This window comes from Sinohyriopsis cumingii, unplaced genomic scaffold (assembly GCF_028554795.1).
Source record: "Sinohyriopsis cumingii isolate HCF-2022 unplaced genomic scaffold, ASM2855479v2 utg001770l, whole genome shotgun sequence".
Taxonomy (NCBI): Eukaryota; Metazoa; Mollusca; class Bivalvia; order Unionida; family Unionidae; genus Sinohyriopsis; species Sinohyriopsis cumingii.
Genome location: NW_028316047.1, coordinates 647,501 through 660,189, shown reverse-complemented (window position 1 = coordinate 660,189; position 12,689 = coordinate 647,501). Strand labels below are relative to the sequence as shown.

Here is a 12,689-nt window from a genome sequence, read left to right as displayed (position 1 = left end):
TTTTTTATCGAACGTTGAATCCGAGGCGGAATAATTTATACAAAAACATCCGCTAGCACTAATAATAAATATTTACCCGACCACGATAAGACAATACAGTGAAATTGTATGTTTTTTTTGTTTTTTTGTTTGCTCAAATAAACGTTATGGTTATGCGATATCAGAGGCAATGCCAAATGGTACAATGAGTTATTTTGTAGACGTTGTTTTTGAACATCCTGCTCATCCTGTTGAGCTTCATGATACTCATAATGATTCTGTTAATGAAATTGTTAATACACGTTGATCGACGAAATAAACGTGTTACATCTAATAATTTTGTTAGTATGAAACATTTGTTTAGACCATGGTAGCGGTACATGAAATTAAGCAAATCTAAAGGTGAACAAGCCAGTGTATGTCGGAATGGCATTTCCTGAAATATCAAGGTCCTTAATGTACTGGTTCTACGATGATTTTGTTACGGATAAGTAACAGAGCTATTATTTACTGACACTGATTCGCTAATGTACACGAAGTAATATGACGGTATTTATCAAGGGCATTACGATAGCCGAGAACTATTTGATCTATCAGATTATCAACAAAATAAACTTCAAAAACAACAACAACGGATTTCATTGCAAGGTTAATACAATAGTAATAGAAAATTTAAAGATGAAAAACGTTTTGCTCATATCGTTGAGTTCTTCGTATTGCAAAGTAAAATGTACTGTTCAAAACAAGCAGATAACAAAGTTTTAGAAAGAAAAAACGAGCCAGAGGAATTAAAACAAATGTAGTCGGTAAGTAATTATATTCGATAATTATATGCCTCCGTTAAACGGGATTAGTGGTCCTGTCGAAATGATGGCAATACAATGAAATTGTCATAACATTGAGTATGAGGTCCTTGTCAAATCGGGACACAGTAATTTTGATGACATTGTTCCGATGGCATTAATACATTGTCGTCGGGTTATAACACATATGTCGGTGTAAACTTTACTTGGTGGACTCTTTGGACTGGTTATTACAGTACGTTTTGTGATAGTACATTTTTGGTGAATATCAAAAATAAATCGCTAGCGGCTCTGTGTAAACATGTCATAAGTCTACTTCAAGAGGTGTTTCTGGATTAAACTCATAATTTGTGCGACGACAAATTATGTTTTCCATGGTGGTCCCAGGTTAGTAATCAATGATGAAATCATCACTGTTATCTCAACAAGGTTGTTTTCTTATTTGTTTAGAATAATCGGGGGAGACCCGGGATGGGTAAAAATAATGCTGCCGTCAAATTTAAAAATAGGGTTTGAACCAGGATCCTCCTTACATAAGACTAATTTATTCACAACTATCGATAAACGTATATATGTAAATTGTACCCACTGTAAAAGTTAACTTCTATGTTAAGTTTATGTTTCTCTGCCGACCGATCTGATCTCAGTTTGTACGATAAATCTATATTTTTTTCTCTCTCTCTCTCTCTCTCTCTCTCTCTCTCTCTCTCTATATATATATATATATATATATATATATATATATATATTATGTACGCTGTAACAATGATATACCACGAGATGTATAAATGTTTCAGTTCTAATGAAAAATTACAAATTTGTTTTATATAATTGATACAGCGTACATACTGTCTATATATTTTATTTATATCACATATTAAATACATATAGTTGCCCTTTGAATGGAGTTAATATTTTATACAGACTGCTGAGTATTTACTGATGACTCCTCACATATCGGAGTGTGTCCGCTACAACATGTAGCTCTACACCTTTTGTGGCAATTCACACACACATTTGCATATTGATAAGTTGATTGCTTTCTTTAATAATACACACTTAAAAAAATGAAACATGATTTTAATGAAAATAGTAGAGCACTACAAACATATGGTTAGCTACGCAATTCAAATGAAAGCTTAGCCATTCAAGTGCCGGCCCATGAAATTTATTGTGGAATTGTAAAGAAACGAAATGACGAGCCAACATTAAATATTTTAATATATATACAGTTGATCTAAGTAATTATTCTGCTTTGGTAACAGAACTACCGACCATAAACATTCTCTCTTTTTCACTTTCTGGTCGGTTCGACGTTCTCTCTCTCTCTCTCTCTCTCTCTCTCTCTCTATCATCCTTTGGTCGGTTTGACTTAACTTTTACCATCATTCATAAGTCCAGTAACATTTTGGGATGACCCAAACGAAAATCGTCCTATACGCTAGTCATTTCAAAAATGTTATCCATTATGGTGCTACGATGGTCCAGAGAGAGAGAGAGAGAGAGAGAGAGAGAGAGAGAGCGCTTTGGATATTTTGATATTTAATTAATAAAGCAGAAAGAATGGTGATGAAACTGTGTAATTTGTATTGTTATTTTCATACGATATTAATGATTAATGTGTGGAAATTAATCACTGGTCTAGAGTCAACTGCAGACGGGCGCGAGAATGTTTATATATGCATATTATTGCGCTATGGGCGGACCACGATTTGATATACCAATAGTACCGGTACATCAATTTGCTTTACACCAACACTTTAAATGTCATGTTATTTTTGATGTATGTGCTATAAATAAATAAATAAATAAATAAATAAATAAATAAATAAATATATATATATATGTATATATATATATATATATATATATATATATATATATATATATATATATATATATATATATATATATATATATATATATATATATATATATATAAATATATATATATACACATTTTATTTCTCTGAACTATCTATTTTGCTTATATCGTAGCAGCGACTTATCTATGTGTCATATTCAATCTGATTGAGAGATAATATTTTAAGCGCTTGTGACCAAAACTCTGATTTGGAGAAAATCCCCACTTAATTCTGTTCGTGTCATTTATCACTAATATGAAAATAATACGAAACATTCAAACATAATTTTTGAGATGCTTAAAGGATGGACACAGTTAAGATTAAAATAATTAATATTGACCTTATCATATATGTTGATGACCTTACATACATAGGGACAAACATAGAAGTCAAAGTGAATGATGTCTGTAAAAACAACATATATATATATATATATATATATATATATATATATATATATATATATATATATATATATATATATATATATATATATATATATATATATAGTGTAAAGGTGTTACTTCGTACTGATAGTGTCATTCTGTATCTTTTCTTTTAAAAATAACAATAAGTGCACGTGATGCAGATAATAGTCTTTCATTTACTTTTCCTAGGCGAATGAGTAATGAGTTATCGACAACCATGACGAAGTTCTATTCTTAAGTACGTTTTCCCCTACAGGCATTCAGCTCACGGGAGGTTGGTCTTATGCTGGTGTAAAGGTGAGACACGACACATACACGTAATTTTTTTTTATGACTCTTGAGTAAAAACTATTATGACATATCGTCTCTTCCATTCCTGCAACAATCACATTGATAAAAGACCGAAAACTTATGTTGATCCTCATGAATTAAGTTGAATTTTGTGTTATATGGTTGCATGTTCTCGCGTTCAGCATGTATTCTCACTCTGTCAGCCATATCACGTTGTGCAGCCTGCGATGATTGCAATAGCAGAGATGTTTACGCCGTTGAAGCGATACGTGTGTCATTGCAGCTACGTTTCACTTTATGTCCATTTTTGCCACATATTTTGGACTTGGACAAATTGTATTTTCCCAAAAGGGTCTTTACGTTATGGTGAAGCACAAAATCTCATCATCTATTCCGTATATGTAAGGTAGGCATGCATATGTAAAAGAGCTGATTCTTTTTTTTATACTTTTTTTAATAGTTTGAACCTATTTAAGCCTAAGATTTCGTGGTTTGCATTGAGTGGGGACAAACATGTTGTGCAAACACAACTCCTGTTACTCCTGTACTGCCATGTTTGCAGGACAGCACACTTCATATAAAGAACATAACATAAAAAAGGGCCGGTGGTTACCTAATGTAGCTGGCATGTTCTTTGTTAAAAGTGTACTATTATATATGATCAATAAATTCATGTTTAAGAATGCTTTGACAGTTATTAATAATACTCTTAATAACAACACTTAATGTGCTTTGGATGAATTTCTTATTGGATGATGCGTTTCGACGCTTATATGATAATTCAGTAACCTCCCATTGTTTGGGCTAGGATATATGAACAGGCAAGATTGATGCAAAATCTTTAGTATGACTTGTCACGTGGGGTTTATTGCGAAACACTGCTCTATATTATGTGCAAATGAAAAGGGAACTGAGTAATCAGACTCATTCCGAATTTGGAGTCATTATCTTGTCTTGTGTTCCTTTTGTAGTCTGCAGATGTGTTTTATGTTGTATATATACATATATATATATATATATATATATATATATATATATATATATATATATATATATATATATATATATATATATATATATATATATATATATTATTCTAGAGGAAGAAAACAATATTTGTTTAGACCGTTCAGTTGAAATAGAAAGTGCTCATTATTTGGCCTATACTATTATTTTTGAACTGATTTGTGGCGGACCAGTACAAAATTTGTTGTTTCTGCTTCTTTCTGTTTATTTGTTTGTGACCATATAAACGTAACAGCAATTGGGAGCTCGTCTGGGATAAGAACATTATAAATACTACAGAGAAGTTAAAATTGTTTTGAAATATAAATTTATTTTATTGTGGACATTTTTCTATCCATGTTCTTTTGATTTTGCATAATAAATCCAACAAGCTTTCACAAAGTCATCTATTGCGGAGAGTTATTTTCTGTCCTACCCAGGAACGGTTAGAGTCCATGAAAAAAGATGAATTGCTATAACTTCACAGAGAGTATGATCTTCTGGAGCCAAAATCATCTTTGTTAAAATTAGAATTAAAAATGTATTGTTTTAATATTTGGTTGTAAATGATAAGTTCGACAAAAGTGCTTTGAATTTGATTAGTAAGTACTCTAACTTCCAAGTTATGGAATTGAATTCAAAATACAACAAAGGTAAAGAAGTTAAAAAAAAATGTAGATTGAAAAATAGGATGCAGAATGGGAGAGACGAATTCAAAAAGAAGAAAAAATGGAAAAGAAAATGAAAATGCAGAAAAAGAAAGATATGCAAATAAAGGAGAGAGAGAGAGAGAGAGAGAGAGAATGAGAGAGAAATTCAGGAAGAATAAAGAGAGCTGCAGGTCAAATTGTAAAAAGAAGAGATGAAAATGAAATTACAAATACGAAAAGATCAAACTCTGTGTAATGTATAGTTAATTAGCTGAATTGCAGCACACTGATAACACCAGAGCCGTCTTTTTGAACTAGGAGAAAGGGGTAGAAAATAAAGATAATTAAATGCTGTAGAAGTAGCCTTACAACTGCCGATTAAAGACAATGAAGAAAAGCAGTACTTTCAGAAAGGATAATAATAATGATAATAATAATAATAATAATAATAATAATAATAATAATAATAATAATAATAACACACTTGATCTCCTTCTTAGTCATGTCCTGGTTATCGCATTTGCCTGATTAATAAGTATAAGGCGAATCAGATGTTGTTCAGTATCAAAAAATCAAATGTTAGATACAGGCGGCAAGGCTTAAATTTATTAAAACCGTAATTAACTATGTCACTACGTCATCTTCATTATGATAGTTATGTTAATTTAATTTGTATTATTTGTTGGCTTTTTGTCCACGCTTATATGTTATGTGTATAAGTATTTTGTCGATCACCTTTGTCCTGATTCAAACTAAACGTGTGATTTATTTTGTGAACAACATAATAGACAGCAAGTATTATATTATGATTTTAAATTGAATCATTTGATAATAATTATCTAATTGTAAACATATTTACTTAAATTTGAGATATAAGTCATTCATAACACATTTGGTAAATTTTGACTTCTGTGACAACGTTTCATTGTTTCAAAAGACAACAACAACATCTTAAAATTCCATGAATAAAGTAAATTTTATATTGCTATCATATAATTAAGCCGTTTTTGAGTATAAGCTACAAATTTGACTTACTTATTCAAAGGTTAGACATTTTTAGTATGGAGATTAGATGTAATAAAAAATAAACATATACGGTCAATAGCTTCATGAATTAAAACATGCCGTTCACTTAGCAGGAAATAATTGATGGTTAGGTTATTTTGAAATGATATTTATTTTAATTCGCACGCTTTTCAAGATATCTTTAGCATTTGATAGTGCTTACATCCATTTTATTTTAATTCATCGTATTAATCTTCTATATTATCAATTAGTTTTGTACCCCGTCATCTTGCTCCATAATACCTCCCTATCACTTACGCGTGAAGCAATTTAAAGTTCAAACATACGATCAAAAGAAAAACGACCAAAATGCTATCGTTGATGTTTTGCATAGCCTATACACTGTGGCTGCCCGAGTCTATCAGTTAAGTCCTGGCACGCATCGTCATAATTTCATTAGCAAATTATGTGAATAATATCCACCAATTTCAAATCGACCAAAATAAGCCTTACTCAATGAACTTTGAGAAGTCATAACACAAGTTAAAGAAAACGTGTACAAAACTCAACATTTACTTGAAAACAGAAGTAGAAGTGTATGTCGGGCGGGGGGCTCATATCCTATCACCCTAAGGGTGCCAAGAGATATATTTAGGAGTCAAGTGCAACTGCATAAGACAAGCTGATATCTTAAGTGGCTTTGAGGCCAAACAAATTAAATAAATGGCAAATGATTGGGAAAGAAACGACTTGTAATATACCCTAAAGGAAGTAAATCCTTACTTGTATTAGGGTAGAAAGAGATCCGAGGACATATATCACAGCAAGGGAAGCACTCACACCTCCCGATAGTAAGGGAGGTGGAAGCAAACCGCACTAACACACAAGTATATGGGCTTATCAAATAAGCTGTCACAATAGAAATCGTCAGGACATGAGAACATAAGTTTACAATACGTGTGAGGCAGCAACGCGTTGCTGTCATAGGAGGATTCCATAAAGCAAAATGAACCGTTAGAATACTGGCATTGCTCAAAGGAGATGCCCTCAGAATCCCTACTGTTGTATATATGTCATTGACATTTTAGCAAAGCCTTAGTACAGTGGGTGCGAGCAAAAAAGGAAAAAAGAAAGAAAATGACAATGGCCGATGACGAAACGGATAGGACAACGACCAACAAGTATAACAGAAAGCGTAGACAATAGAAAATAATAACAATGGGAACGAATGAAATGAAACAGACAATCATATAGACGGACAGATAGGATGCGCATGATGCGAGACCCGAGCAAACTAACCAATCGACAGACAAGACCGTGAAGAAGTAGAAGAGGCACTAGTGACTTTAAAAGATGAAGTTGATCAAAATGCAACTGACGAAAGGAGCCGTGGTGAAACTTTAGTTAATATACATACATTCTATTATTCCTCAATAGCTAATTATTATTACAAGCCCGACCTCGGTAAAATATATATATAGCTATCTATCTGCGTGAATGTATGTATATACGCAGATACACAGAGAGACATACAAATAGAGTAATATATGAATGTAATGAAAGACATAGAAACATGTAAATCAAGGAATTGGATGAATATAATACATGAAAGGCTATGTAATACTCCCCTTTGATAGGTATCACAGTTTACACAAAAAAATTGATAGATATATCTGAAGATTTAATAACTGCAAAAAATATTGAAATTTCTTTTGTGTTTGAACCGACTTTGCATGATTGATATTTTGCGTATTTGCTTGTGCGTTCAACGAATTCCGAAAATCATCAATGTAAAAGTTGCATGGATGCAGTATATGGTACAAACTCTGTATGGTAAAATTAGATAATTTTTGTAAAATAAAAGGCATAAATTTCATACCTCAGTGAATGTTTATGGTATATTGAACCATTTCACATCAAACGGTTAGTGCATATAAATTAGAGGTAGAAATGCATATCGAAGTGTTAATTAAAGTTTAATATGAAGACACTAATATCTACAAAGACGGGTGGTATGACAACGTTGGAATCTAAGGGTTTTCAAAGTTTATTTAATCTAAGATTGACAGACTGATTAAATGACGAAGACGTTTTTCCTGCTTTTTGTTAAAGAAAATATGATCATCAATTTAAATTTATTCATTTGATTTATATTTTGATTTTTCATGTATTATTATATCACATGTAGAATCTTGTTATCAATAATCATACCGGTATCACGTAAATCTTTCTTTCTGGACAAATTTAAAACAATCACATCGCACCTGTACAAAAGATGTATGACCTAACACGTCGTGTGATTCCGAAACAATCATCAACATTAAATTGCGGTTTTGTTGAATGTAAACTCAGTGAACGCAAGAATGAGCCACTATTGATCACATAAACATATTTGGCTTATTCTAGGATGTGTTGAAAACTTTTCAAAGCTAGTTATTTGCAGGGAAGAAAAAATAAACAAAAATCTTTTATGCAGCAGATACAAATTTATTTCAGAAAGTGAAGCATGCATTAGCGAAAGTATAACAAATGATCCGTCCAAATACAGTCCAATCCAGAAGTTAAAGCGACAAACAATCCAGCACAGTATAAACTCAGTAATTTTACAGAGCGATCTACCTTTTATTTCTTTTCACTGTTTATCGGTAAGTGATTATGGGACAGTAGGACAAAGGGCTTTAGTTGCAGAGAATTACTTTTTTACAGTGAACGTTCGTCAAACAAATATCCTATAACTCTCTCTTGTTAAAGGAGGAGAGTTTCTCCTTGCACCAGAATAAACATAAGGCATGCATTTTGCTTGATAAGATAAATAATGACGTGCCCCTGTTTAATTTAATCATTTAACATGGTTGCACACAATATAAGAATGAAAACATTCCTCTCCTGAGATTATAAATGTGATGACATAGCGGCCGTGGAATATTCAAAACTATCATCACAAGGGATCCCGGGTTATTTGTGTGACCGAACGTGTAGTTTTGATACATATAAAGCTACTTTGTGTTAATGTTTTAAATTATTTATTTGAAAGTTTTGATAAAAGTGTCATCCAGTTGTTCACTGCAACCTATATTTACGAAAGATCAACTGTCGGTATCAATCACAATTAACAAGATCTTATAATGAAAAGAATATGTTTTGTCTATATTGTCTTCTGATTTGTATTACAAAAAAAAAAAAAAAAAAAAAAAACACAAAACCAGTCTATCACGAAGCTCAGTCTAATGAGGAATAAGATTATTGAACCTGCTAAATGTGATACTGTCCGGGTTGGATAATATTTGCTCAGTGTTCATCGAAATCAAGATTAAATATATGTGGCATGAGATCTCCAAAAGCATAATATTTCCAAGCAGATTTTTGATAGTTAACGATCCATTTCGTCATTGAAGTCCATTTCATGTGGCCTGAAATAAAGAAAAACCACTTTGAAATTCCAATTGAAGCAAAATAAATTTAATATATGAGTGATATAGAGAGCGACAGTGAGACAGTGAGAGAGACAGAGAGATGAAAGAGAGAGAGATTAAAGTCTGATATATATGCAGCATAATGTCAAAAACAATTACATGGTAATTAAAGCCTATACAACTGGAAACAGCCCACTAAGAATTTCTAAACACACAATAATAAATCAACAGGAATTTGCTAAAGCAAAATCCAATGAGTGCCTACGACGGGAGTGTAGAGGAAGATAACATACAGCATAAACTATTTTCTTACTTTGCATGACAGATAAAGCTTATCCTAGTAGAGCAGTCTAAATCGTTCCACATGCCATTCCGGTCCCAACGAACTTCTACACAGTTTTCATATTTATTGTTGGGTTCTCCAGGAGACCAATTTGTATATGAAAACGGGACAGAAGCCCCATCGGTCCGCATCCATCGCCAGCTTCTGTTCTGCAACATGTCCGAACCATCGACCCAGTAACGTTCGTTGGATACGATACCTATACAATAACAACCACAGAAGGATTAATGTTCCTTTGAAAATTGCTCTAGTATTAAACATTCTTGGACATTCTTCTAGGCTTTACTTCATTTTGGCAAGGGAATTATACCTACACGGATATTTGGTAACATTCAAATGTCCTTTGAAAGGACTGACGCTCTACTGGCTCGAAAGGATTTTTAGAAATCCCCCAAAATATTTTTTTCTTTGAATATGCCGAGTGTGGAAACCATTATCAATCTTCTAAAGCGAGAACAAGATTTTTAATATTGCCCTATTGTCGCCCTCATCAGATGTAAGATGGGCACCATTATAGCTAGGGGCAACTATATATGATGATGAGTAGAACACTGGAGACCCCCTAGTCAGTACGAAAATCTTTTTTTACGGATGTAACTGTGCTACTATTTTTAAGATGGCCGTCATGTTTGACCCATTTGATTGAGATAGGTATTAATTTCATAACTTGTCAACCAGACACCATACAATTCTTCTAGTGAAATTCACTAGACAATATGTTTTGCAATTTAGCAGAAGTATCCGTTCAATATGGCTGCAGCTGCGTCTATATTGAATTCCTGCATGATATGTTGGGAAACGATCATGTTCAAGATGGCTACTGTTGCGACCATATTGAAAGTCAACGCAGCACCATTTTTATATAGATCCAAGGTAGCTTTGGGATGAGCGACTTTGCAAAGTAAAACGATTTGGAAAAGTTTCGAAAAGATGGGAACGTTTGCAAAGGGTGGATGGAGGACATACAATATGTCAGGATATAAACTCTTCGGCTACACATACAATCACGCTATTGCTTTTCTGTTTCTTAAGTAAATTCCTTAATTTATTCGATATAAATTTTTCATGATTCCTATTTTTCCGGATTAAAACAAATATTTGAAAGTAAACTCATCTACGAGGTTTACTGTTACTCTATTTGTTTCACTCGATAAAGTTGATTATTTGAATCCATGCTGAAAACTTAGTAAAAACATATATTCTTCAAACATTATTTTGCTCCGTATTATAAATCATTGATAACTGTCTGATGACAGTATATCTACCGGGCTGGTAATACCGGGGAAGATGACGTTTTTGCGATTATTGATAGCTAAAAATGGCAACAGTCACATGGAAAATGTAATGTAATAAAACTAATTGCATAAATATTTCATGCGGAAAATTTAAAAGAAGTTGCATCTGTTATGTGAAAGTATAAATTAATTGAGAGTCAACACCGCAATATAACATGAATATCATGAAAATGTACTTTTACCATGACTTTTGTTAACAAGCCCATCAATTATCTTCTGAACTTTCGCAGCAGTGATATCTGCAAGGTCGCCTCCAATCACTTTACAGTATTCCTGAAAAAAACCCACATTGATGGGGAAAATAATGTGTTATTATCGGATCCTGTGATGCGTCACAAAACAGCAGGAACAATAACTGGACTTCCTAAAACCAACATTTTTACTTTTACTTTTTAAATATTTTATGAATTCATTTATTTATTTTATGTAAACGGTGAGTCCAGCACATTGGAAACTTGGCGTCTTTTAAACACTGGGCCCTTTAAAAACGATACCATGGAGTCGTTTGGACCACATGCTTTAATATGGCTGTAAATGAAAACAAGACATCCCTCTATTATCTGGACTGCATACTAATTTCTCGATTTTACAGTTAGAATGAATGAACAGTCATACAAATAGACGGCAAGAGGCACAATAATAATGAAATGGCTAATTAATTCCTGTGAAAACGCTAATTAATATGATCTGTGCATAACATACAACAACCCTACCTGCTTAATATGAATATAATATTATGTTTAAGGTAAAAAGTATACCGCAAGGGAAACTCTTGAAGTTGTACCACTGCATATCATATTTCTATTATAATTTTGTGACATGCAATAATTGAAACCAAAGCGAATTCTCACAACATAAACATTACTGCAGGAAAGTCTTGATACAATACTGTATCATAATCATTACTTTCATTACATCGGCACCATTATGCTAAATTGCATGAATACTAAACTCTAACGAGAGAAAGAAGATTTTGTAACTCCACAAACATGGGTTGCTCGTGTAAAGCAAAACTCAAAGATATTTTATATTATTCTCAATATAATTTCCCTGTGCTTTTAAAGGAAATTATGATCATTTTAGACGATTTTCGCTTTTACAGGCTGAAGCATACTTAAATATTTAATTATCAAATAATTTCTTTGGATAACTGTGAGTTTGAAACTAAAACGACCAAACTCCTTTGTATCTCTAAATTTTTTTCCTTGATCCCACCCTAAAATCAAAATAATTAGTTTTTAAAAATACAAAAATCATAAAGCAGTATAGATCCTTGGATTAATATCGTATCTAATTATATTCCTTCATGCAACTTTCATCCTCCTGTTCAATATCTCATATATGTCAATGTCAAACAACACAATATTGCTTGCATTAATGTCTGTATTCAATTCAGGTTTGAATGACTGTATTTTTGTGTGGTCATTTGTTGTACCTGTATGAGTGTTACAGTTATTAGCTCATAAGTATATGAGGCAGATATTGTTATCTAATGCATTTGAATATTTTGCTAGTTCCTTTCGCTCTTTGCCATTATCAATATGCTTCACATCGACAATGACTTGTCTGTTCTCTGTCAGCAATATATATATATATATATATATATATATAT

At 32.4% G+C, this 12,689-nt stretch overlaps 1 protein-coding gene across 1 annotated transcript in view; it reads right to left on the bottom strand.

Annotated features, from left to right (window-relative positions):
* Positions 1–8,492: 8,492 nt before the first annotated feature.
* LOC149771574 (galactose-specific lectin nattectin-like) overlaps positions 8,493–12,689 on the bottom strand; it is a 6,944-nt gene continuing 2,747 nt past the window's right edge. Inside the window, exons 3-5 of the mRNA XM_089948335.1 lie at positions 11,260–11,350; positions 9,753–9,981; positions 8,493–9,436 (exon numbers count right to left, since the gene is read on the bottom strand). Coding sequence (XP_089804461.1) covers positions 9,397–9,436; positions 9,753–9,981; positions 11,260–11,350 — 360 coding nt within the window. The 3' untranslated portion in view covers positions 8,493–9,396. The remainder of the gene's footprint in view (positions 9,437–9,752; positions 9,982–11,259; positions 11,351–12,689) is intronic.